Below are 27,972 nucleotides of genomic sequence, written 5' to 3'. Positions count from 1 at the left end.
ACACTGAAAAAGTTTTTAAGAAGAAATTGGACAACCATTTGTCCAAAATGGTATAGGGTTTCCGGCCTGAGCAGAGGGTTGGACTAGAAGACCTCCAAGGTTCCTTCCCACTCTTATTACAGTCTGAAGTAGCTTCAGAGTTATCTTCAAAGGCAACTTTTAGTCAGAAAAATAGAAACAGCTCAAAGCAGTGTGCCTCAATGTGAAATTTAGTTCTAGCTGGCACAGCAAAAAATGCAAAAGGAGTCTTGTTGAAAAGCAAAGGAAAAAGAGGAAGAGAAAAAGAAGAAAAATCTGATCAACTTTATGGGAAACCTATTAATGTATTCCAGTGATGCCAATTCTGAGAGTTGAAGTCCACAAGTCTTAAAGTTGCCAAGGTTGGACACCCCTGTCTTATAGGGCTCTCCCACCACATAGTATCAATTTTGTTAACTCTCAAGACTTTTTTTTCTGCTATATATTCAAAATGGGTTGTGATTAATATACATACGTGTATATCATATGTATATGTGTGTACACATGTGTATAGTTATATATTTTTCTTTTGAGAATGGCATCAACATTTCCTTTTTTAACGTGTGCCAGTGTGTTCACATAAAAATAGTGACAATAAAGGTTATCTTATCCTATCCCATCCTATCTGCAAAACTGACTTATGCTTCATTCTTTTATAGAAATGTTGAAAATCAGTGGCTGATATCCAGTTATGGTATATTCGATCAGAAGAAACTAGGAGTGAAGGATTGTTTTTCCTGCTTTTATTTTATTTATGTTGGTCCCCGTGGATTTCCAAATGTCTCTTTTTTTCCTGCTTGATTATTTGAAATAGCAGCATACTCAACCCTTTAATCTTTATTCATCTGTGCATCGGAAAGAAACCAACTCACGAGAAATTTAAGGCACAAACCCTCCAAGGTTTGTAAGATTTGAGTATGTACAAATGAAGCAAATAAATCTAATCCTTCTATGGTTTAGTACTCAAGTGGATCCTTGTATGAGAAGATGATTTCTTGGCGGAATCTCTTTCCACCCTTCATGCACTTATATGGTTTTTCTCCTGTGTGGATCCTGTATGTGAATTAAGATTACTGCTATTGCAAAAACTGTTTCCACACTCCATACATTTGTATGGTTTCTTCCCTGTGCGGATCCTTTTATGGGAAACAAGCGATCCATTTTCATGGAAAGCTTTTCAACATTCCAGGCATTTTTATGGTTTTCCCCTTGTGTGGATCCTTTTAAGGATCCTGTTTCATGGAAGGTCTTTCATCATTCCAGACATTTACATAGCTTTTCCTGTGGGTTGTCTTATGAGAAATAAGATTACTTCCTTGACTGCAGCTCCTTCTACGTTCCAGACATTTGTACAGCATGCCAGAATGGATCCTTTTATGGGAAGTAAGCTGAGTGCTCCCCCTGAAACTCTTTCCACATTCCAAACATTTCTCCAGCATGGATACTTTGGTGGGAAATAAGTGAGCTGCTTTGTTGAAATATTCTCCCATATTCCCCACACTGATACGATTGCTCCGCTGTGTGGATTTTTTTATCGGATGTAAGATGACTATTCCACCAGAAACCATTTCCGTATTCAAAACATATGTAGTTTTCTGTACTCTGTGGGACAGAAATGAGCGTAGAGCTTTGACTAAAAGTGTTTCCACCCTCTGTGCGTTTATAAGGCTTCTCTCCTGAATGGATCCTCATATGAATTTTAAGGGATCTATTTTCGCTAAAGCTCTTCCCACACTCCATGCATTTATAAGGCTTTTCTCCAGTGTGGATCCTTTTATGAGAAATAAGGTTGCTGCTCCGACTAAAAGTCTTTTCACACTCGGTGCATTTATAGGGTTTCTCTCCTGTATGGATCCTTTTATGGGATGTGAGGGAACTGTTCTTGCTGAAGCTTTTCCCACAATCTGTGCATTGGTATGGTTTCTCACCTGTGTGGATTCTTTTATGGGAAATAAGGTCACAGTTCCAACTGAAGGTCTTTTCACACTCAGTGCATTTATAGGGCTTCTCTCCTGTATGGATCCTTTTATGGGACCTAAGGTAACTGTTCTGGCTGAAACTTTTTCCACACTCCATGCATTTGAATGGCTTCTCCCCTGTGTGAATTATTTTATGGCAAACAAGACGACTCCGCTTAGTGAAGCTCTTTCCACACTCTGTACATTTATATGGTTTTTCCTCAGAGTAAATCCTTTTATGGGAGATCAGTTGACTGCTTTGACTAAAGATTTTTCCAAACTCTGTGTATTTATAGGCTTTCTCTCCTGTGTGGAGCTTCTTATGGGAAGTAAGGGACTTAAGTAGCTGGAAGCTTTTCCCACACTCTATGCATTTATATGGTTTCTCCCCAGTATGGATCCTTTTATGGGAAATAAGCTGGCTTCTCTTTCTGAACATCATTTTACACTCCGTGCAGTTATAGCCTTCCTCTCCTGTATGGATCTTTTTATGGAGAGTAAGGGTACTCCTCCGACTGAAGGCCTTTTCACACTCCGTGCATTTATAGGGTTTCTCTCCTGTATGGATCCTTTTATGATATATAAGGAAACAGTTCTTGTTGAAGCTTTTTCCACACTCTGTGCATTTGTATGGTTTGTCACCTGTGTGGATCCGTTTGTGGGAAATAAGCAGACAATTCCATTTGAAATTCTTTCCACATTCTGTGCACTTATAGGGTTTATTTCCCATACTTTCCTTTCCAAGTAAGGGAAGAATAAGGGTCCCACTGTGACCTTTTTCACCTTCCTTGTATCCATATTGTTCTGTAGAATGAGGTTGGTAATCATTCTTTATATCTGACTTATCTTTGAACATTTTCACTGTGTTCTCAAAATACTCTTTGTTGTTTTTCCCAGTTTGATTCTGTTGTTCAAGAAAATCATTTATACTCCAAAAAGGCTGGGAAACTAAACTTTTCTGATTTTCATGTTTTGATACATTTCTTTGGCAACATTCTGTTTCCTTCTGATTTGCCATTTTTTCTGCTCCCCTCACAGGCCAAATTGTCTGGAGCGTTATCTCACAAGTCTCGTTCTGGTGCTCATTCGCTCCTTACAAGGAAACAAAAGTAAGATGTGATGAGATACAAAGAAATAAAGATTAAGACATAAGAAATTATTCTAAACATTTGGACAGAAGGTTGACATAAACAGCATTTTGAACATCTGTCATGTTGAACATAAATGATTGTCTAAAATTTACTGAACTCCGACTTTTGATATAGATCAAATTCATGAGTGAAAATATACAATGTGGAAATGCATTGTTTTGTTTTTATAACAAAATTCTTCAAAGGATCTACTGATTTTAATAGAAGGAATCTATGTAGTACAAGGTTGAACTATGGAGTCCTAGGTGCTTTCTGAGCTTGGCAGTTTGGTTGCAGATGTTTTATTACCCAACTAGGAAACTAGTTGTGATGTTGCTGTATAGTTGGAAAATGAAACATCTGCAACCAAACCATCAAGCTGAGAAAGCAACCAAAAACTCCAGGGTTCCATTGATCTTAAACCAAAATCATATCAATGTTGTTGCATTGTTTTCCTTCATTAATCAATTTTCATTATATTACTATCAATTCTCAGCAGAGTTCATATGGAAGATTGAGGAATCATGGGTATCCAAAGAGCAGATGGCAGGGCTAAGTAAATGTGACCCATCCTTTGCTTCTGTTCCTGGACTATCTTTCACTGGCTGTTCAAATCTCCTCTGACCACACAGACACGGTTAAAGAGAGAGAGAAAAAAAATTAAACATATATAAAAATATCAGAATGATTGGTTCAAAAAAAAATCTGAACCAATGCCGGAGGAAATGTTATATCTTCAAAGTCTTTTGGAAAGAAGGAAGGATCACAACCATCCAGTTCTCTGGGAGAATACTTCAGGTAGTTCTCAAGCAGTGGTGAGAACTATTCTACCGGTTCGGCCTGGTTCTGCGGAACTGGTAGCAGCGATGAGCAGTGGAGACCAAACTGGTTCTCTTTGCCGCTCTGCTGTTGGGCCCACCTGCCCGCCCGGGCTCCCATACTCACCTTTATCCTCTGAATTTGAAGCACAGCTGCTTTGCGTGGCACAGAAGAGTGCCACGCGGCAGCTGCTGAAGCAACTGGGATCATGCAAGCTTGCAGGTGGCGAGTTTGAATGCCTCTGTGCCTGTGCAAAGTGCGCGTATGGCATGCACGCATGCAAAGTGTGTGCACGTGTGCAAAGCACGCCCATCAAACCACACCCACTGAACTGGTGATAAAAATATTTGAATCCCATAATTGTTCTGAAATAATATCTGTGAATTGCTGCAGTTTAAGTCAAGGTATCACTGCACCCCATTTTTCAGCAGTTTTTGCGACAGTTGTAAGAGAACAGGATGGTTGGTTAAGCAAATCCATTTCCTCCCCATGGATGGTTTTTTTTTCTTTTGCCAGACACCTACTGGAAGTAAATGCCTGTTCCCGTAAATATGGGAACAGGCAAAATAACATCACAACTTGCAGTCATGTTGCAAATGGCTACAAATGGTTATAAAGTACCCAAATGCAATTGTGCAACCGATAGTGGGGTGTAGCCATCATAAACTTGAAAACAGGTCATAGGTAGCTCTGGGGAAGTCCCTTATAACTTTGAACAGTAGTTAAGCAACTGGTTGTAAGTCAAGGACTTCCTATATTCTACAAGAGAGATTGAGGTTAAAACGTTTAGGACAGCTAGAGGTTAAATATAAAGGTCTATTCATTTGAATGACCTGGACTCCTTGATTTTCCCATGTTTGACATTAAACTGAACTACTAATGGCCAACACAAATAAGTGGTAGATAAGAGTGAATGGAATTCAAAAAGGGCTTGTGGATGTGAAGGGACTCAAGACTGATGATGCATTTGACCCCTCTCTCAGGCTGTGTCTGGACATTCTTTCATCATCATCATTATCTTCCAAACCAATGTTTCTCACCCTTGGGAATTTAAGATGTACAGACTGCAATTCTGAGAATTGAAGGGAATTTTGGGAATTGAAGTCCATACATCTTAAAATTGCCATGGTTGAGAAACATTGATGTAGCCCTAACCATAACTCTTATCTAAGCTACTGGCCTCATCTCTTCCTAGCAGAATAAGAGTTGGAAGGGACCTTGGAGATCTTCTAGTCCAACCCTCTGCTCTGGCAGGAAACCATATACCATTTCAGACAAGGTTGTCCAACCTCTTCTTAAAAACTTCCAGTGTTGGAGAATTCACAACTTTTGAAGGTAAGTTGTTCCACTGATTGTTCTGTCAGGAAATTTCTCCTTAGTTCTAGGTTGCTTCTCTCCTTGAATAATTTCCATCCACTGCTTGTCATGCCTTCAAGTGCTTTGGAGAATAGCTTGACTCCCTCTTTTTTGTGGCAATCCCCGAGATATCGGAACACTGCTATGTCACCCCCTAGTCCTTCTTTTCATTAAACCAGACATACTCAATTCCAGCAACCGTTTACATGTTTTAGCCCCCGGTCCCCAATCATCTTTGTTGCTCTTCTCTGCACTCTTTCTAGAGTCTCTAGAAGTAGGGATGCCTTTTAACCAGAAATAGCCAATTTCATCCCATCACAAAATGTCTTCTCTAAGGGCCCAGCAGAGGTCCTTACCCAGAGAAGCCACATTCTGGGAATTTTCCTGCATGACTTCTTTATGGAGGGCTTTTTGGTGGGGATCTAGCTGAGACCATTCCTCTTCAGAGAAATACACGGCCACCTCCTCGAATGACACAAGACTCTCCTGAACAAGGAAAAAACAGGGACATGTTAGCCAACAGCTCAAGGAATTACCTGCTAATTCTCTCCCTTTGGCAACCAATTAATCTGCACATACGTGTGTTTCTGAAGGATGCAAAATACTGCATATGAAAATGGCAGGGATAGCATGAAACATTTGTGGAAAGGCTAAGAAACAATTGCGGTGAAGATGTTGGGACTTTTGAAGATGGCTAAATTAACTTGCTTGATTAGAGTAAAAAGAACCCCTATGTTTATAGTTGGCTGGAAACTCCTTATTTTTTGTATAATGTGGAAAAAAGTGCACTTGATTTGTGCTTTTGATGATTAGAAAAAACTGGCTATTAGAAAAGAATGAACTTTTTTTGCAATTTCTTTCTTTTTTTTCCTGCTTTTAATTTTTCCAAACTAAAAACTAATTTCAGTGATCTTTTAGTGAAAAAAATTATTATATTCTGGATCTCCTCCAAATCTGGGCTGACCACTTCTCAGTGGCTCCACTTTTCCTGATTGTTTACTATTTTGATTTATGAAGACAACCATCTCAAATGCAGGACACTTGGGCCATTTACAACAATTTGAGTTGCTAAAGGATGTGTTGCAAGATTTATGTATGACATTTTAGGTGGAGACAAATGAAAAGATGTTCTTAAATCAGATGAAAAAGAAACAAATATGGTGCTCATATACTCATTCCAAAGTCTGTATCCAGATTAGGTTTTGAGGAAAAAAACATCTTCAGGGCACTCCTTTCAGATCAAATATCAAATCAAAAATCAAATCAATCTTCATAATCGTCATAAACAAGCATTTTTACTAAAAAAAATTCTTACAACTCTGTAGACCAGGGTCAGATTCAATTTAATTGAGGGCTGCATCAGGGTTGTGTTTGACTTTGGGGGGCTGAAGTGGGCATGGCCAGCTTGATGTCACTGGTGTTGGGGAGTGCCTGTGGTGGCCAGAGCGCTGTGATCTCTGGCCCTCCTGAGCTCCATTTTCGCTGGCGGAGGGCTGTGTCAACTCATAAAACATTTTGTATGCACGTTTTATAGTTGTCAACAGAAAGAAGGGGGGAGTTTCAAAGAGCAGGCAGCAGTGTAGAATCAAAAGTACATTCCATTCATACTTTCTTCAGGACTGATTAGATGACTGAAGCTTCTGCCACGCAATAATCTGGAGAGCATGATTGATGACTCTTGGCTATGGATGTGTTTCGTTGGATGATACACCCACAGGGGTAGGGTGGAAAAGCAGGATCAAAGGTGACAGTGAATTATGTGTCTCAGTTGGCTACGCCCAGGCTAATGCCGGAATGTCGACTTCAAATAAATCCTTTTCAGTTTTGGGGGTGTGGCTTGAGGCTCATGATTTAATTGGAGTAACTACTGGAATCCTGACAGGCTGCAGAAGGCTGTTGCTGCCAAAAATGGAGTCTGGGAGGGATGTGCATCGCCCTCCTGAGCTGCATTTTCACTGGCAGAGGCACCGCAGGCCAGTTCTTTGCTGTTTCCAGAGCAGCCCCCATAGGCTGGGTCTGCCCTGCAGGCCTTGAATTTGACACCCCTGCTGTAGATGTTTAATCTGGAGTAGAGTGGGGGCAACTGGATGGAAGTGAGTATTTACTGGCCGGGTCTCTTTTCTGACGCCTACATGGAGTTCACAGTAGATATTTTTCTTTGTGCTCTAACAGAGAAACAATTGCTGCCATCTAGGACTGAACTAACCTTCCAAGTGGGAGGCGAGTGTCTGTACCACTAGGCCACCACACCACTCTTTTACAATATAGTATCAAGTAATAATTTTAAGTAATGCCCCCAAAGCTAGCACAAAATAGAATAAACTGTATAGAAATGATTGAAATACCAAAAGAACAGAACAAAAATCTTTGGCAAAAATTTTCGGAACCAAATTAAAGCAATGTAAAACCATTAATGAGAAAGACGTTAAATGAAGAATTTCAAAATCAAAATCAAAGATGTGTTTTACAGCCAAACAGGTTATCAGGGGCATTAGCAGGGTAAGGGAAAAAAGAAATCAAAGCCCTGACCTTATTGATACATGCATCACATGTAGGCTGTGTTCTTCTATTGGGATTATCTCTCTCCCCATTCAACAGCTACATGAAACTGCCTAGGTAGCATCTTAACTTTAAATCATGTGGACTTGAACTCTCAGAATTCTGCAGGCAGCTTAAAGGGATGATTTAGGGATCTCGGAATTTGGTGGAATGCTGTCAGTACAGAGCTGACGTGCTTCCCAGCAGAAAATTGGGCAATTGAATTATGACAAGCAGACAGATAAGCTAAGCTGAGAGTAACTGATCAAGTATTGAATTCATATTCCCTCTTTCCATGTTGTGTAGAAGCAACAATATTATACATCAATCCCACAACATATCAGGAGGCCTCAAAACAGCTTATAGCTTCTCTGAAGTGCCTCCTCCTACCTGAACAGCTGGTTCAGTTACTTTTTCAGCTCTGCCAGTACAAGGAGGGGATCCTAGAAATATCAGTGGAACTATTCCATCTTCTGTAAAGGAGACAAAAATGATGGAAGGAGAGTTTTTAAAAGTTAAATAATGGATGAGAAGATCCAGACAATGAGAGGTACTTGCAATCTTTCTATGGAATTTCACATCGCTTGGACAGAATGCCGGAGGAGTAATATCTCCTTAAAAAACCTTGGTCCAGCTGGCCGGGCTGGTAGCACCTCATAAGGGCCCCTTTCCAGGGTTACAGGATAAGATGGTCAACAGTTTTGAAGGCGGAAGAGGGCTTTATGCCCCAACGGCAGATAAAACGGTAGAACCATCTTCTAGGAGAAGGGAAACTCTGATTTCAAACCTCCAATGCCTTGTGGCTATATCTATTATTGGAAAAGGCTTCAGGAGTCAACCTTGAGGCAAAATCTGGAGCCGGCATCCTGGAAGCAGTTCGTGACTGTGTACAATCACGTTCTGGTAACTTCTGCAATGCAGCTGGAACTAATCGTATAGGCTCTGCCGTTCCATTGACTATTTCAGTGACGATGAGAGGGGGGATCTGCTGCTTGGGTAACAGTTTATCCTCCATATTAAATTTCCCAGGCCTCATGCTCTGGAGAGGACACTCCAGCTTTACATACAGCATTGAAACAACACAGGAAGTGGTAGTTACCGGTTTCATAGCACGATACCATAGTCTCTTGAGACTGAAAGATGCCAATTTGGACGGAATACATTCTTACCCAGTGAAGTGTCCTGATGTTGAATTTCCTCTGAGAAATTCCTAGAAAGATGCGTTGGAGAGGAATTAGATGGCTCTTGCATTCCCTTGGAATGGTCAGGGACTATGTCCAAGAATGACCCCTGGAAGAGAAGTAGTAGGTAGAAAGAAAGGAGCAAGCAGCAGAAGAACCACTGTTAAACAACCCTTCATATTATGTTGAGGAGACATTTAAGGACTCAAACACTGTTTGTAACTTTAACACCCCTTTCAAGTCTCAAAATGAAGGTCTCTCACCTGCATCTCCGTCGTCTTCTTCTCTTCTACCTGGCTCAGGAGGAAACCTTCAGCCAGGGCCACCGCCTGAGAACTGGTCTCTGCTCCACACTCCCGAATCCAACTCTCAATTTCTGGGGGCAGGACAGCCAGGAGCTGCTCCAGAATCACCAAATCCAACATCTGAGCCTTAGTGTGTCTTTCTGGCTGTAGCCACTGATGGCATAGGTGGTGAAGGTGGTTGCAAATTTCTCGGGGCCCCTTAGAATTTTGGTACTGGATGCCCCTGAAGAGCCCGTGCCAGACCTCTGAACTGACAGTGTCCTCCTCTAGGACCTTCTGCTCAGTTTTTGCCCAGATATCCCTATAGGTCCAAGAATGAGCATCTAGGAAGCCTTTTTCACCTCCATCAAATGCTAGATATTCCTCCATTTTCTCAATCCTCTAGCACAACTTCAAACGTAGCTAAGAAATCTTGCGGTTCTCCAAGGATCTTTTCATTCCAAGAAACTACATTGTATAGAAGCCCTGGAAAAGCCTCAACAGCTTCTCCATCCTTTGCTCACAAGTTATTTTTGTACCTATGTGAAGAGAAATGGAATTAGAATAGAATACTTTATTTGGCCAAGTATGATTAGACACACAAGGATTTTTTTTCTCTCCAGTGCAGCTCTCAGTGTACAGGCAAAACAACAGAATAATAATAATCGTAACGATACTAATAAGAAAGAAAAGGAGAAAAGAAGGATTAGGGATGACATGATAGCAGTGTTTCAGTATTTGAGGAGCTGCCACAAAGAAGAGGGGGTCAACTTATTTTTCAAGGTACCAGAAGGCAAGACAAGAAACAAGGGATGGAAACTAATCAAGGAGGGAAGCAACCTGGAATTAGGAAGAAACTTCCCAACAAGTGAGGACAATTAATCAATGGAACAGTTTAATTTCAGAAGTTATGGGTGCTTCATCACTGGAGGTTTTTAAGAAAAGACTGGACTGAAATGGTATAGGTTCTCCAGCTTGAGCAAAGGGCTGGACTAGAAAACCTCCAAGATCCCTTCCAGCTTTAGTCTGATTGATTGATAATAATAATAATAATAATAATAATAATAATAATAATAATAATAATAATAATAATAATAATAATAATAATAATAATAATAAAGCAAAAGAGGTTCCTAGGTCATTCATCCAAGATGGAAAATAAATTTTAGGATTACAGATAGTGAGCACTACCAAAGAAGAAATGATTCAGCAGCTCACATTACACAAATGCGTCTGATAATAGGGGAGGAGAGCAGAATGCAAAATCTTCAGGAGCAACAGTGCTTTTTCAGGAGGCAACTGGACTTCGTTTTTTCTCTTGAAGACATTTCGCTTCTCATCCAAGTAGCTTTTTCAGCTCTGACAGGATAATGGGGAATGGAGGGAGTCAGAGCTGAAGAGGCTTCTTGGATGAGAAATGAAACATTTTCAAAAGTAGAAACAAAAAAGTCCAGTTGCCTCCTAAAAAAGCACCGACCATGACCCTTCATCAAACCCTTGGACCACAAGAGGACAGTGTTCCCAATCTCAGCAACTTGACGGATGTGTGGACTTCACCTCCCAAAATTCCCCAGCCATCTGTGTTGACTGGGGAATTCTGGGAGTTGCAATCCACACAACTTCAAAACCCTGATTTAGGAAGTCTTCCTCTTTGGATCCAGGATGATAGGAAGCTTTCCTTTTTTCAATGTGAACACATTGGCATTCTCTCTCTCTCTCTCTCTCTCACACACACACACACACACACACAGAGGCAAAAACAATGCAACTAAAACCAAAACACGAGATGACAAACCACCACAGATAACAGATAATCAGAGTTGGAAGGGGCCTTGTAAGTCATCTAGTCCAACCCCGCACCCAAGCGGGAGACCCTACATCATTTCTGACAGATGGGAGTCCAATCTCTTCTTGAAGGTCTCAAGTGATGGCACTCCCACAACTTCTGAGGGCAAGCCATTGCATGGGTTGATTGCTCTTGTTGTCAGAAAGTTTCTCCTTATTTCCAGGTTAAATCTCTCCTTATTCAGTGTTCATCCATTATTCCTTGTCTGGCCTACAGGCACTTTAGAAAATAGCTTGAATCCTTCCTCTCTGTGGCAGCCCCTCAAATATTGGAACACTGCTATCATGTCTCCCATGGTCCTTCTCTTCATTAGACTAGCCAGGCCCAGTTCCTGCAACCGTTCTTCATATGTTTTAGTCTCCAGTCCCCTAATCATCCTGGTTGCTCTTCTCTGCACTTTTTCTAGAGTCTCAACATCTTTTTTATAATGCGGTGACCAAAACTAGATGCAGTACTCTAGGTGTGGTCTTACTAAGGCTTTATAGAGTGGTATTAGTACCTCCCTTGATCTCGATTGTATCCTTCTGTTAATGCAATTTAGGATTGCATTGACTTTTTTGGCTGCTGCTGCTGCACACTGCTGGCTCATATTTAGCTGGTTGTCCACTAAGACTCCAAGATTCCTCTCACAGTTACTGCTATACTACTACTGATACTACTGATGAATTCATGCAATGCAGCCCCCAGCTGCATCCCAGCTGCTTTCCTGCAAAAATTCCTCCCTTTCCAGCTGGAATTTTGCAATCTCTCTTTCTTCCTCCTTCCATGAAGTTTCTCCCCCCCCCGCCCCCGAAATAGAGGAGAAATGACTGGGGGGGGGGGGTCCTGAATGAATTCAGGAATTATAAATAGGAAATTTATAAATAGGCCAGGAAAAAATTCGGGGGGGGGGACATGAATAATCTGGAGCTTTGGTTCTTACCCTCTACCCTCTCTCCTCGCCCTACATGCAAAGGAGTGGCAGTGCAACATGGGACCTTGGGCTCCCCCCTTCCCAGGACTCCGGACTTTGGATGAAGCCTTCGCAGGTTTCCACCTGAACGCCTTTGTACGGGAAAAGCCTCTCCACACACCCACCAACTCACTACTGAGTCACGTCTGGATCGTGTGTCCTTCCAAAGCTGGGACGATTCCGCGCAAGCTTCCAAGCGAAGGAATGCAGGATCCTAAGGAGGACCGGACGTTCGGTGACGTCATTCCTGTCCTTCCCTCTCCCTCCCCGGAAAACCCATAGGAGAATCTTCCCTTAGAAATCTTCCCTTTCCATCATGCAAAACGGGCAGGCGCATGCTCAGTTGCCCCGTATGACGCTGGGAGGCTGACAGCCCTTATAAACAAGGACAGAGTGAGCCCCCTGGTGGGCTCTCTGCAGAATGCAGGCGGTGTTGAAGAGCGCGCGGGGTTGAGGGGCGGGGAGTGGAAAAACAGACTCGCTTTTGCCTCAGAAAACGTTAACTTCGTTTCTCCATGATGGTCTGTGGAGACTTAAAATCTATATCGACCGAATGAAGGAATTGAAATAATAAGTCGTAAATATGAATACCCAAAGACTTCTTTTCGTGCACATACCCTCTTCGCTCGGGGATCTTGTCCAAGAGAAGGATGGACCCAGATTAAAAAGGCGGGTTATTGAGGAGCCGTCATAGCGCCAATTGGAGGGACAAGATAGGGTTGACAGAGTCACGCGAAGGGCCCCGAAGGCTAAAATTCCCTCAGAGGCGAGCGAATATTTCAAGAAAAGAGCCTTGAAACGGGGAAAAGGACTCCAAGCGATTCAACTCCGCAAAAGTTTTACCTCAGAAATGTCACAGTTCGTGCACAATTACTTCTTACCATTATCTCGGGATAAAAAAGAAATGCCTGCGAGATATATGACTTAAAATCTAGCTTCTTTTAATTCAGCTTCCAGAAGATTCTGTTTCCCTGTTTCTTTTTTTTTACAGTAATCCTTGTTTATGTCTGAAGTCAGAAAAGTGCTGAAAAAGTAACTCTACAACTGGTTCTTGGTCCCAGTGGTGGGATTCAAATTTTTTAAATTAACGGTTCTGTGGGTGTGGCTTGGTAGTCATGTGACTGGGTGGGTCAAAAGACAAACTCGCTTGAACAATGCTCTTAGCAACCAAAATTTGGGGCTCAATTATGGTAGGTTGAGGACTACGTGGATAACTGAGGGCAGTAATATGGTTATATCACTGGATTAACATTTTCAAAAGGTTATTTAAAAAGATTCTATTTTGTGTGACAAATATGCACCGTATAAAAATTAAAAACAACAGCTAAAATTACATCAATATAAAAATTGAAAGGGAAAAGTTAAAATATTAAAAGTTTAATTTTAATTAAATTAATTACAATTTTAATTAATTTGATTAATTAAAATTTTAATTAAAATAATTAAGTTAAAATATTAAAAGTTTTTATATTACAAATATTAAAAAATAACATATTAAAAGGTCTTGGAAAATAAAAATATTTTTGCTGTAATGGAAAGAGAACAAAGTAGGTGTCAACTGTGTTTCACAGGAATGGGCAATCTACAGCTATTCCCTGCCTTCCTCAAGATAGAGGCATTAACCCACTTTTCAGCTGAGGTTGTTTAAAAATAAATTATGTTTTTAAGAATCACCATTTTTCACTGCATTTCAGGCAGGTGGTTCCAGTATGGCATAACAATCAATGATCTCACCTCCTAGCATTCAAATACTATCATTCAATTTCATTAATTAAAAATTTAATTAAGTTAAAATATTAAAAGTTTTTAATATTACAAATATTTAAAAATAATATATTAAAAGGAATGGGCAATCTACAGTTTGTTTAAAAATAAATTATGTTTTTAAGAATCACCATTTTCCACTGCATTTCAGGCAGGTGGTCCTTCCCTCTTTCCTTTTTCTTTCTTTCTCCCCTCCCTTTCTCCCATTCCTCTCTCCCTCTCTTTTTCTTTCATTGCACTTCCCCCTCCCCATTTTGGGTCTAGCAAGGCTCCCTGGAGCCTCAGAGCCAAAGTGAGGCACAGGGATGTGTGTGTGGCGTGCACTTACCTGGGAGCCAGACGAGACTCCTGGGAGTCGTGGGGCAGGGTGGGCGGGGCCAGCTGGTTGTCAGAACTACTGGTTTGGTGAACTGGATGTAAAATTGACATCTGGTTCACCCGAACTGGCTGAATCCTACCCCTGGTTCTTACATTTATAACCATCTCAGGGTCTCAGTGGTGAGGACCACAGGATAGACTTTGTAATACTTACAACATGGGTTTTATAGTTGTGTTGCACTGGCTAAGATGGGCTTACCTTCTGTAGATTACCTCACATTTTGAACATAACAAGAAAGTTAGTCCTTCTGATACTTGAGCCCAAAATTTCTGTTGCTAAGTGAGACAGTTCTTAAGTGAGTTTTGCTCCACTTTGCGAGGAGGAGGAAAGATGGCGGCGCAATCACTTGCTGCAGCTCAGTGCTCCGTGGATATGTGTTGTTTGTGGCTGTTTGTGGTTGTATTATCGGGTGTTGTGAGTACTTCTTGTGAGGCGAACAAATTCTACAACAGATGGGACCTTGTGGAGATTGGTTTACAAAGTAAACAGGAGATAACAGCTGAATTTCTCTGGCGTTTTAACATCCCAGTTGAGATTGCAAGGCCTCCCGGCTCCTGGTGGATTAATGCTCTCACCGAAAGAACAGACGAAGGAAACGTTCAGAAAGGAAGAAGAAGAGGGGCTGTCGAGCTGGTGTTTTACATAGAATGAAAAAACAAAAGAGGAGGTTACCGCTCCCAAGCCTCTTTCTGACAAACGCCAGGTCAGTTGTAAATAAGATGGACGATCTAAGGTTAATGGCTTCTTCAAGCAAATATGTTAAAGATTGTTGTGTGCTGTTAATAACTGAGACCTGGCTTAACCCCACTATTCCATGTACTGAAATAGAGCTGGATGGTTTCTTGCTACATTGCTTGGATAGAGATAAGACTGTTGGAAAGAATAAAGGAGGAGGGGTTTGTATGTATGTGAGAGACAATTGGAGTACAAACTCGAAGATTATAACAAGCCACTGCTCTGCTGAAGTAGAATATATGACTGTAAAGATTAGACCTTTTTATTTGCCACGCAAATTTAACGCTGTCATCATATTGGTTGTTTATATTCCACCAGATGCAAAAGCTGATCTAGCTTTGAATTACTTGGGTGATGAAGTTAGTAATTTGCAAACTAAGTATCCAGATGGTGTATATATTGTAGCAGGGGATTTTAATCATGTTGATTTGCGAGTTGTTCTTTCTAAATTTCATCAACATGTGAGATGTGCGACCAGGGGGTTGAATACTTTAGATAAAGTTTACACAAATATTGCACAGGGGTATAGGATTCTGCAGCTACCACATCTAGGTATGTCTGACCATTTATCTCTGGTTCTGGCTCCTGAGTATATTTCTAAGAGGAAGAAGCGGGGGGCGGTAGTAAAGACAGTGAAATGTTGGCCTGAGGGGGCGATTACGCAGCTTCAAGATTGTTTTGAACGAACCAACTGGGACATCTTTGAACATCAAGATTTAGAGCATTATACAGCTGCAGTTTTGGGATATATGGCCCATTGCATTGATACTGTTACGACGAACAAGTGTATTCGATCCTACCCAAACCAAAAACCATGGATGACTGGCACTGTTAGGTCCCTTTTGTACAAGAGAAATAAGGCATTTAAGTCTGGAGATGCCTCACTGTATAGTGTGGCTAGAGCAAATTTGAAGCGTGGTATTAAACAAGCTAAGGCTGCATACAAGGGAAAGATAGAAGACTGGTTATCTAATAATAACCTGAGACAAGCTTGGCAGGGGATTCAGCAGTTAACTAATTTTAAAGCACAAAAGGCTAGTGTGGGTGGAAAACATGAGTTGGTAGAGGAACTAAACACCTTTTATGCCCGGTTTGAGATGAATCAACTGGAAGTGGAGGTACCATCACCACTACCATTGTTGACCGAGCACTGTGCTCCTCTTGTTGTGAAGGAGCATGATGTTAGGTGTATAATGAAAGCGGTAAACTCTAGAAAAGCTGCAGGACCTGACAACATTCCTGGTTGTGTAGTAAAGGAATGTGCGGATCAGTTAGCCGGGGTGTGGACTGAGATCTTCAATCATTCTTTGCTACAGTCTATTGTTCCAACTTGTCTGAAGGCTTCTATTATTGTTCCAGTACCCAAGAAGTCACCTGCAAATGCTTTAAATGACTATAGGCCGGTGGCATTGACTTCTGTGATAATGAAGTGCTTCGAGCAGTTAGTTCAGAAATACATTATTTCTTGCCTTCCTGCTACCTTTGACAATTATCAGTTTGCTTATAGAACAAATAGATCTACTGAGGATGCTGTCAATACTGTTCTTCATACTGCCCTATCTCATTTAGAGAAAAAAGGAACGTATGTCAGAATATTATTTGTTGATTTTAGTTCTGCTTTCAACACAATATTACCCCACAGATTGATGTCTAAGCTTAAAGATCTGAAGCTACCGGACTCTATATGTTGGTGGATTCTGAATTTTTTATCACATCGTTCACAAAGGGTTAGGATGAATGAACATATCTCTTCTGTGAAGATTCTCAATACTGGCACTCCTCAGGGCTGTGTATTGAGTCCACTTCTATTCACTATTTATACGTCTGATTGCACCTCTATTCATCTGAGTAAAAAGATCATTAAGTTTGCAGATGATACAACGTTGGTGGGGCTCATTTCTGATAATGATGAGTCTGCGTACAGGGATGAAGTTCATCAGTTGTCCCTCTGGTGCAAAGTAAACAATCTTATTTTTAATATAAATAAGACGAAGGAATTCATAGTGGATTACAGGAAGAGCAGTTCGGATATCCAGCCATTGTACATCGATGGTGTTTTGATAGAACAGGTGGCAGAATGTAAGTTTCTAGGTATTACCCTGAAACAAGATCTAACATGGGGGGCAAATACTTTAGCCCTAGAAAAAAAGGCTTATCACTTTTAAGATCACAACAACTGCCAAAGAGTCTGTTGGTTGCCTTTTATCGAAGCTCTATAGAGAGCATTTTATCCTATTGCCTCTGTGTGTGGTTTAGGAGTTGTACAGAGGCGGAGAAAAGGGCACTCCAAAGAGTGATAAAGAGGGCACAAAAGATCAGCGGATGTTCTCTTCCCTCATTGGAGGATTTGTATAACATGAGATGTAGAAGGAAGATACAAAAGATCTTGAGAGACCCTTCACATCCAGGCCACTCGTTGTTTGAGATCCTGCCATCAGGAAGACGATATAGAGTGCTGAAAGTCAGGACAAGTAGATTTAAATATAGCTTTTACCCAAGTGCTGTGATCAGGTTAAATGCAGAGTTATGAATCTGGTGGTCTTAACATATATATATCCTGGTAGTATAGTTTTTAACTGTTATTTGTTTTAATTTGTTTTACATTGTTATTTTGTATATGTCTTTTGGTGTTGTTCAGTTGTATGTTGTGAAAGAGCACCTTATTTCGTTGTTCTCAGGTTCTGAGTACAATGACAATAAATTTATCTAAATCTAAATCTAAATCTTTCTTACCACCATTGTTAAGTGAATCACTGCAGTTAAGTTAGTAACCTGGTTGTTAAAGTGAATCTGACTTCCCTATTGACTTTGCTTGTCAGGTTGCAAAAGCTGACCCTGGGGCACTGCAACTGTCATAAATATGAGTCAGTTGCCAAGCATCTGAATTTGGATCATGTGACTATAGGGATGCTGCAACAGTTGTAAGTGTGAAAAACAGTCATAAGTCAGTGCTGTTGTAACTTTTCAGTGCTGTTGTAACTTCAAATGGTCATTTAAACAAATGGTTGCAAGTTGAGGACTACCTGTATTTCCTCTTAGCCTTCTATTCTTCAGGTTAAACACATAAAGTTCCTTTAAATATTCTTCATAGGCTTTACCCCCGAAACTCCTCACCATTTTCTGGGTATATTTGGAAGGCATGTCCAAAAGTCCTTTTCAGGAGATAACTCTTACAATAGTAGCATCAAAGCTAAGCAGGCGTAATCTTGGCTGGGGTAAAAAATGAACATTTGAGCTTCAGTAAGAATTAGACATAAAGCAAAGTATTCAAAAATGTATTTATTTGTTAGATTTGTATCCTGTTTTTAGCAGTCCAAGTCAATGCATATTTCTGATTTCCTAAGCATGATCTGTGGGACAGATTTTCCGACAGTGAGTGGGCAAATGCCCCACAAGCAAATATCAACTAAATCAAGGCGGCCAGGAAAATTAAGGCAGAGTTAAACACTTTTTAGCTCAAGTTTCAGGAAAATTACAGGAAACCTGCATAGACTTCCAACTTTCACCTTCACAGTTGTCCAATAGAACAGGGGTTGCAAACCTTTGCTCCTCAGGGACCACCGAACTCATAATTTTAAATCCCGCAGACCACTAATATGAATTTTGACTGATGGTGGCTTGCTGACATTGGTGCGAAAGTCGGTCCCATATTCCAGAGCTGCAGTAGTCACAGAAATGCCTCTTTGGTCATCCCGGAGCAGCTGCTCTTCCACCCGGGTGCACCGGCCTGCCATGGACTGGAGGAGCTGCTCCGGGATGACCAAAGGGCCAGTCTTGTGACTACTGCAGCTCTGGAATATGGGACCAACTTTCCCACCAACGTCAGCAAGCCACCCTGGGGCGGATTTCCTTCCCCTGCCATTGGTTTTTCCTTCCAGTTCCAGATTGTGTGATTCTACTCAAGGTAAGGTTTGCAATTGGTCGAAGGGTGAGGGCCAGTGGGTGGGCGGGCCATATGGGCGGCACAGCCTTGTGTTCCTGTGCAGCCTGGACTAATTGCTTTGGGGCGACTGCTTGGGGGGGGGGGCATTTCTCTGCGGACCACCAAAATTTTCTCGTGGACCACCAGTGGTCCCTGGTCCACCAGTTGGTGGCCACTGCAATAGAACATAGAACCTTGCCTTAGAGAAGACCAAACCAAAATAAGACCCAAAGAGTTGCATTTGGGGTTTTTAAAAATCTCTCTTACTAGTATCATTCCAGTTTTAGTCTTCTTATACCTAAAGAACTCTGTATCTACTTTTCCATGGTGATCTTTCTTTTTTTAACACAAACCCTGGCTTGGGTCAGATCTGCTCTTGGACAATTAGTAATACTTTCCTTGCCTGAAATAGTACCATTTCTTATTTCTGTGTGAATTAACATAACTTTTAAAAGAATATGCTGCCACTTTCCATATTGTTGTAAGGGATCTGAGTCCCTAATACTAATTTCAAAAGTCTCTTCAAACATCACAATGAAATTTTGGTTCTTCATGTAACAGAAGAAGGAAGTCATCAATCACAAAGTTTAAAAAATTAGAATTATCTCATGATTTTGTCCTAGCAAACTTTTTTTTGTAATGCAACCATAGCACAACACAGTGGTGTCTCTCCGCTTGGGCAATGTTGCACTGGTTATTATTTATATCACCTGTGCTCAGTAAAATAACTGCTTGATTAGTTTCCCCTTTCCAGTTGTGTTCTACTCTAGGACGTGGTGCTCATGTCTTTTTTTTTAGCCGAGGGAGCCAGCACTGTCCAAAGACACGTTTCATTGTCATGTGGCCAGCAGGACTATGCGCTGAAGTGCATGGAGTGCTGTTTACCCCTGGAAAAGTACCTATTTATCTACTTGCATTTGCATGCTTTTGAACTGCTCTAGTCTAATCTAAAAAAAGGACAAGGGTGACATGATAGCAGTGTTCCAATATTTGAGAGGTTGTAACAGAGAAGAGGTGGTCAATCTATTCTCCAAAGTACCTGAGGGCAAGACAAGAATAGAGATAGAGCTATCTAGATACTTGTCTTCCTTTTCTAAAAAGCTCTTTATCTCTTAGGTGCTGACATCTGCTGTGGGCTATTAAGGAAAGTGGGGGTTGCTTTCTGACTCAAAAACATGTTTCTCCATTTCTCCCCTTGGGAAAATATAATATTCTGCCTTTTCTAATATTTCCCAAAATATTTCATTCTTCTAGGAAAGGGTAGGTAGTGACTTTCTACAATGCTTTTCTCCAATTTCTTGTCCATACATGGAGGCCCAGAAGTAGTTCAGGGTCCCCAGAGGAGATACTGCTTCTTACAGTAATTATTAAAATCCTGGTCTGTGAGATCTCTCCTGATATTTCTCCAATGATTGCCATTGATGTAAACATCAGACTGAAGCAACTCGAAATGGATCTTGCACCAGAAAATGATAAATGTCTCAGGTCATACTCTGCATGGCACAAATTTGGGTACATTCTGGGACTGTGCTTGAATGTACATTTCCTTTCTCTCCTTTCCAGGTGAAGTTCTGTTTATCTCTCAGTCAAGAAAGTCACTCTCATCCTGCTGGTCTCCCTCTTGCTTTGCTTCTTGTCCTCCTTTTTCTTCATTGGCCGACCAAGGAAAGCCACCTGCCTTTTCTGACAAACGGTGTTCAGCATCGTCTTCTCAGTAGCTGTGTCTTGTGTTTTAGCCAAAACAATCATGGTAGTGCTGGCCTTCCTGGCCACGAAACCGGGGAACAGGGTGAGGAGATGGTTGGGGAAGAGCTTGGCCAACTCCATCATCCTTTCTGGTTGTGCTGGAAAAATTGTAATTTGTGCAATCTGGCTGGGAGTTTCTCCTCCATTTCCTGATTCTGACCTGCACTCCCAATCAGGAATTATCATCCTCCAATGTAATGAAGGCTCTGTCACCATGTTTTATATCGTCCTCAGCTACATGGGTTTCCTTGCTGCCATTTGCTTCACAGTGGCTTTCCTGGCCAGGAACCTTCCTGGTGCGTTCAGTGAAGCCAAACTAATCACCTTCAGCATGTTGGTCTTCTGCAGAATCTGGATCTCCTTCCTGCCCACCTACTTGAGCACCAAAGGGAAATACATGGTGGCCGTGCAGGTCTTCTCCATCTTGGCTTCTGGTGCTGGTCTGCTGGCTGCATCTTCTTCCCCAAGTGCTACATTATCATTCTGAGACCAGATCTAAATACTAAGGAACATTTAATGATAAAAGTTGGTATCTGGTCATGAAGTAGTTTCTTAGCCTCATAACAATTATTGCAATTATTATTGAGTTTGTATGCTTGTTTTGACAATTAAGTTTATTTAAAATCAAAAGAAATAAACATACAAAGAATGTAATACTAACTTATTATAATAATCAAAGTGTAAAATTAATAATTTAAATTGTCATTGAAACTATGGAAGGACAAGACAAGAAATGAGATTTTATTATTATATAGAACTGACTGACTGAATAAACAGACAAATGTTTGAAACAAGTTTACCAGTCGGTTTGTTGGATCTTGTTCAGTCGATTTAAAAAGAAAGAACATCGCATGTTTCCAACTTTGTAAAGTCTTTATTTTTTGTAATCATTTGTACTATACAGCAAAGAGATGATTTTAGAGTCGTTTTTGGAAAACTTTATAAATGCTTTGTGAAACTGACTCAAAGACTATGAAGTTAATTATGAAGAGTCTCTAGTGTGGAAAAAAAATCTGTCTTGTTTGCTAATCAGTTGAAAAACAAAACCTTAAAAGTTAATTACCAGAACACAAGATGATTGCTTTAAAGGAATCCTGTGATTTATGGGCTGGTAAAGTGCTTGAACTTTTTAACACTTTACTTAAATCAGAAATTATTAGTGAAGTGATTTCCTTTAGGAGACAACTAAATCCTTTAGGAGACAACTGAAATGGATTTACTGGAGTTAGAAATGAACTTGGACGACCATTTTAAAATTGAGCAAGACATTGCAGATTACCCCAACAGACTGAAATACATACAGTTTTTTTGGAGTTATTTCATGGAAAATACAAGTGGACTTAAATAGAAGAAAAGATGACAAAACAAGAGTCAGAATCATTTATTTATTTCATTTAAGAATGGTTGGGAGAAAAACGGAATATAACATATATACAATATATACACACATACACATACACACACACATATGTGATGACCTGGGGCATGGCACAGAGATCACACAGGCAGCTTGCTGTTCAGACTGCCCCATTATTGTTCCAAATTTCCCCAAATGCTCCCACATTTCTGGCAAATCCCAGAGAAAAGTGATCTCTCTCTCTCTCTTTCTTTCTCTCTCTCTCTCTCTCTCTCTCACACACACACACACACACACACACACACACGTCTGCACTGCTTTAGCTAGCACTTTTTTTAACATTCTCCCAAGTTGCTTTCAGCGTTGCCATCCACTTGGTCATGCTGATTGATGAGGGGGAATTCCTTTGGATACTCAGGCATACGGACAAAGTCCATACCGCTTACTACTCTGAAGGGGGTTAGTCCCGTGCTGCTGTGAACAGCATTATTGTACGCAACCTCCGCGAAAGGCAGGAGATCCACCGAATTGGACTGCTGATAATTCACATAGCACCTCAGGTACTGCTCTATCATGGCATTCAGTTTCTCTGCCCTCCCCATTGGTGCTTGGATGAAAGGCCGAACTAAGGCTCTGGGATAACCCAATAGACTGCAGTAACTCCCTCCAGAACTTGGCCATGTACTGGACCCCTCTGAGATAATTTGTCGTGGTACTGCATGCAGGTGGTAGATGTGTTTTAGGAACAGCTTGGCTAACTGGTGAGCTGAGGGTAGTCCGCTGCAAGGTATGTCAGAATTCCAGCAATCACCCTAATTAAATCATGATACTCGAGCTAAACTTCATAGAATTTATTAGAGGCAACATACTGGCACTGCCCTGTATGAAGCCAACTCTGGCATACGTAATTTACAGTTACCTGTGACCCTGTTTCCCCCCTCCCCCTGGGTGTTTCATAAACCAAATTCTCCAATTGAGCACATTCACGGGCTGGGTGTCATCATTCATGTCCTCCAATTAAATATATTCATGGGCAAAAGCTCTGTTGTTTTAGTTACAATCTTTTAAAGATAAGAGTTGGAATGTACTTTTGCTTTCAAACTGAAGCACTGCTCTTCCAGATTTCCTCCCTCCCTCCATTTTTTATGGCAACTACTAAAACAGGCATAGGAATGTTTTATGAGTTGACACTCTATAGTTCTGGGTGTTTTTCCCCAGGAGTCTTTGAGAGACTCCTCTCAAAGAGAGTACATTATGATTCTTGATTCTTAACGAATGTATCTTTTCTTTATGTATACTGAAAGAATTTACACCAAGACAAATTCCTTGTGTGTCCGATCACACTTGGCCAATAAAGTATTCTATTCTTTTCATTGAAGGACAGGACCCAATTTCCTGGGTGTCGAACTGTGGTGGTCTTCCATGGAAAGAATGAGACACAGGCTGGTGTTCTCGGGATGGAAGCCCAGAATAAATTCTAGTGCTTCTTTTTATTGAGATTTTTCTACATAGTCAGCATAATTACATTATGGCTTAATAATTAGATATAGTAAAGGTTTGCTTGCAATTGTTTAAGCTGTCTCCTTGTTTGTATTTGTTCTTATTGTTCTATTTTCTTTGCATTACCTTAGTGACCTTTAACAGGCATGTATGTATAAAGCATTATATTAATCATTGCTCAAGCTCAGGTCAAAGTTTATTCCCACATCTCCCCTGTTTTAGTTTTTTGATGATCGCGGATGCCTCAGTAGTTTTTCGCCATCTGCAACAGCAATTCTCCTTCCGTAGGCTTCACCTGACACATTCCTAAAAGTCCAGGGAGACATTGGACACAACAGCATACACAAAGAGAAAGTATAAAAAACAATATCACTCCAACAATTAAATGACGAATCCATGAACCATCTGGCAACCAGGACCAAAGTGCAGACCACACATCCAGTCCCTCGTCCTCCGATCGTAATGGATTCTCATTCAGGGTTTGTTCCATATGCTGTATAGTAGCTGTAATGTTTGGAGAAAAATCAGAGATATACATGCAACAATGCGTATGAATCACAGCGCAAACTCCCCTTGCGCTGCCAAAATAGTGTCCACCGCATATCTGGTTTGCAGGACAAAGTCAAGGATTTTTCCTTGCTCTTCTTCAAGCAGCTTTAGAGTTTTAATGGTTTCTTTAAACATAGTAATTGTCCAATTGTTTAAACGATGTAAATCTCTATAGTTCATCATGACTCCTAAAGGAGGAATAACTCCCTTGATATTTGTGTCCAGTAGTCATGAGTCAAAACAGAGTTTATTTCCGTCGCGGAACGCGCATTGCGGATATGAGCAGTCCCCAATGATTTTTGAATGAAATGAGATGGGATTACTTTCCCAAAGGTGCAGACTCCTTTCCATCGTGCTGGCATGCAATCATAGGCCATCCGTCCACACAGCAACCATAGATTTGCTCCCAGGAGATGACCAACCGTATTTGGTTCAGCATAGATTAATTTTGCAAAGGACTGCATTAACATGGCCAAATAAGTGGATGGTGGTGCGTATTTCCCATTCGCACATTTGTACAACTGGTTTTCTCTCGTGGTGGGACAACATGTGGCAGGAATATATGGACACCTATTTTCATTGATCAAAGATGTGATATCATATCGAGAAATGTTATGTACAAAGTAAGTGAGATTTTTAGTTTTCATATCATTAGAATAAAACCGACTTCCATTGCTAATAACAATTGTTTTGTTGCAAAATGGATATGTTCCCAAGTAAGTCATATTCTGTCTCATTGTGGGTCCAACAGATACCCGCCACCTCTTGGATTCGGCTCCCAAGATGCAATGTATTTATGTTACTTTTAGTCCAACTGTAAGCCCACATCCCGAACAACCATAACATTGTCCCTTATACCAGTCACCTTGCCAGAGGTACTGCAATCATTGGAAGTCCTGATGTTTTGTGAGTTGGCATGTGCATACATATCCAACAATCAGTTTTATTATGAAGGTTTGCTAGCTTCCCCATGTCCTGGATCAACGTGTTTTTTTCCATTCCCCAAATCCATCCCCTTGCCCCTTTGGCTGATGATAAGGACGAACACAGTGAGCAGGAACCCAAACAACTGTCCCCTCATCTTCAACAGCAGCGTATCCTCTGCCCCAAGTTATCAGCGGGACAGGTCCTCTCCACGTTGGATCTGGCAGTCTCCTATACCGAACTTTCGGTCTTGGTGTACCTGCAGAAGGGGAGGAAGCAAAATGCCTGCTGGCTGCCGTAGCAGCGGGAGATCCTGTCATGTTTAAAAATTTAAAGTATATAATGTAATATTAAGAATGTTTTGTATGTAAGGCAAGCCATATCCATCCATTTCCCCGTTTTTGTTTTTGTGTGAAGGAGTGTCCTTTGGAAGTGGCCATTGGTCTATCCAGACTGGCTGAGAGGTTAACAATTGCAATTTTTCCATTATCCAATAACAATTTTTGTGCGAAATTGTGATAGCAAATCTCTACCCCACAAGTTTATATGCAAGGGCAACACAAGAGGTTGAATCCTTGCAGTCTCACCAGTTTCTTTATGCAATGCCTTCAACCAATGTACACTACTTCTTGCATACTGCATACCACCCACTCCACTAACAGCCGGAGAGTCCTCAAGCGCCCATTCATTTGGCCATTCCTTTTGGCGTATCACAGAGACATTTGCTCCGAATCTATAAGGCCAGAAAATGATTTTTCTTGAATTTCAATTGTCATTTTTGGTTGATCTGTAGTCAAATTTTTTGTCAGCGCTAGCAATTCTGCAGCAACTGGAGAACTGGTCATTTCAGTGGATCCAAAAGCTCCAGTTCGTGGGATCCCAATTAAAGGATTCATAGGAATGTATGGAAGCAATAATAACTGAGCAATAGAGTCACCGGCCATTAATGATGTGGGAGTATCAGTGTATAATTGTACCTTAATAACCCCTTTATAATCCTGATCAATAACTCCTGGAATAACAAAAAACCCTTTTTCTGATGCAGAAGACCTGGGAAGTATTAATCCCACTGTTTTTTCTGGCAGTGGCCCATGCAAATGAGTGTCCTCTATGTACACTTGATTAGGAAAGGTCACATCAATTGAATTCAGCATTTTTAAACTCAAACCTGCATTCCCAGTAATTGCAGGCGATGCTTTTGTGACAGCCTTGGGAGCGGGGCTAGCTGCACGCCCCAAATTTAGTTTCCCGGATTTTGGTTCTGATCAGAGCGACATTGATTTGCCCAATGAAACCCTTTTTTGCATTTTGGACAGACTGATTTTGGGCAAACGTCCTTAATTTTGTTTTTGTTAAATGCCATTCCTCCCCCAGGAGCACGGCACTGGACTTTAAAATGGCCAGGTTTCCCACAATTAAAACAATTCCCTGTAGGTTTCATCCCTTTTTGTAATGCCATAGCCAAAGTCTCCATGTTGTAAGCCTGAGAACCCACCACTGCACATGCCTTTAACAGATCAGCCAGAGTAATCTCACCTCTAGCCACCAAAGGCTGTAAAATACACTTGCAGTCAGCGTTTGCATTTTCAACTGCCAATTTCAGCAAAAGTTCCTTTGCTGCTTCTTCATTAGATATTTGTCTGGTAATAGCCAATTGCAGCCTTTCCACAAAATCATTATAAGACTCAGATGCTGTTTGCTTAATTTGAGAAAAAGACTGTGCTGGGGTTCCCACATCCTGGATGCGGGACAATGCCCCAAGGACAGCTGCCATAACCACTGGAAATACATGATCAGGCAAATTAGTAGCTTGATCAGCAGTGGATTCAAACAAGCCTGCTCCATAGATTTGGTCTGGCGTATACAGCCCCCTGAATTCCTTCCCCTAGTGATAGCTTCTCTTTGGTATTCTGAGTCAAAGACCACATACTGAGTAGAACTCAATATCATTCTCATTAAATCTTTCCAGTCACTAGGAATCATACGTGAGGTAGCCAAACTTGTCAGAAGCCCCTTTGTAAAAGGACTTTGAATACCATAATCTTTAACTGCTTTTTTAATTTCTCTAAGAACAGCTAAAGGAATCGGAATCCATTCAGTTTGCATATTTCCTTGAGCGTTTATTTGCCTGTTTACTGGAAATAAATTCATCTGGGTAATCTCATCAGGCTCTAATTTTCCTTCATTGAAAGCCTGATGCATCATTGTTTGAACTTTCCCGTTTGTGATTGGATTTTCTCCTCTACAGGCGTAAGCGCTGTTGGGGTTGAGGAGGCATATTCCAATTTTGAAATTGGGGGTGCAACACAACTCCTTCATAAGGAGGAGGTTCAACTAAAGATTTTAAAAGAGGCTGTTGCTGGATTTCTAAAGCAGTCATAACAACCTTCCAATATATCAAAATTTTTGCTGTTGCCCGTGGCTCTTCATGAAGGATAGTTCCAATTCTCCTCCATGTGTCTAACTTTAAAGATCCCTTCTCTGGATAGTAGGGACACTGCCGCCAGAACTCTTGCAGCAGCTCTTTCACTTTATCTTTTGAAAGAACTATTTGCTCCCCCAGAGGGTTTAAAGAAAAGGAGCTTGTCCTGACTAACCTCAGCAGCTCACTAACATGCCGTTCCTGTGGCTGAGAGAGTTTTCCCCCATGCTTCCTGAAAAAATCCTATTGTCCAGCAATAGTTAAGTACGTACTTTACCTATTCCAGGCGAGGAAACACAGAGGTCCGGACACGTATCACCTGCAGTGATCACGTCGGGTCACCACTTGTGGTGGTCTTCCATGGAAAGAATGAGACACAGGCTGGTGTTCTCGGGATGGAAGCCCAGAATAAATTCTAGTGCTTCTTTTTATTGAGATTTTTCTACATAGTCAGCATAATTACATTATGGCTTAATAATTAGATATAGTAAAGGTTTGCTTGCAATTGTTTAAGCTGTCTCCTTGTTTGTATTTGTTCTTATTGTTCTCTTTTCTTTGCATTACCTTAGTGACCTTTAAACAGGCATGTATG

The 27,972-nt window shown here is 41.0% G+C and overlaps 1 protein-coding gene and 1 long non-coding RNA gene across 6 annotated transcripts in view; both read right to left on the bottom strand.

The window, feature by feature from the left end:
• LOC148131833 (uncharacterized) overlaps nucleotides 1-27,972 on the bottom strand; it is a 501,829-nt gene that overhangs the window by 230,176 nt on the left and 243,681 nt on the right. The window lies entirely within an intron of this gene.
• Nucleotides 747-12,393, bottom strand: LOC113427567 (uncharacterized). Of its 5 annotated transcripts, none has more exons than XM_087953466.1 (6): nucleotides 12,216-12,393; nucleotides 9,264-9,823; nucleotides 8,989-9,109; nucleotides 8,210-8,289; nucleotides 5,638-5,767; nucleotides 747-3,068 (listed from the first exon to the last, which is right to left on the bottom strand). In XM_087953466.1, the coding sequence occupies exons 2-6, from the start codon at nucleotides 9,672-9,674 to the stop codon at nucleotides 1,393-1,395; spliced, it is 2,418 nt and encodes an 805-aa protein (XP_087809592.1). In that variant the 5' UTR covers nucleotides 9,675-9,823; nucleotides 12,216-12,393; the 3' UTR covers nucleotides 747-1,392. The 5 variants fall into 5 exon arrangements, with proteins under 5 accessions (XP_087809592.1, XP_087809591.1, XP_087809590.1 ...); XM_087953465.1 differs by having other exon boundaries at nucleotides 8,210-8,292; nucleotides 12,053-12,392; XM_087953464.1 differs by having other exon boundaries at nucleotides 8,210-8,292; nucleotides 12,167-12,392.

This window comes from Notechis scutatus, chromosome 2, assembly GCF_049901735.1.
Source record: "Notechis scutatus isolate UNSWTSFEM ecotype Mainland chromosome 2, rNotScu1.2, whole genome shotgun sequence".
Classification (NCBI taxonomy): domain Eukaryota; kingdom Metazoa; phylum Chordata; class Lepidosauria; order Squamata; family Elapidae; genus Notechis; species Notechis scutatus.
Note: the sequence above shows the minus strand (reverse complement) of the source record. Positions and strands in the feature narration are given on the sequence as shown.

Excerpts from the sequence above, each read along its gene's own strand:
- LOC113427567 (XM_087953465.1), bottom strand. The coding sequence starts at position 9,674 with ATGGAGGAATATCTAGCATTTGATGGAGGTGAAAAAGGCTTCCTAGAT. Across the intron at positions 5,768-8,209 it reads TAACTGAACCAGCTGTTCAG|GAGAGTCTTGTGTCATTCGA; the intron begins GTAGGAGGAGGC and ends TTCCTTGTTCAG. Across the intron at positions 3,069-5,637 it reads CCAGAATGTGGCTTCTCTGG|GAGCGAATGAGCACCAGAAC; the intron begins GTAAGGACCTCT and ends TTTCCTTGTAAG.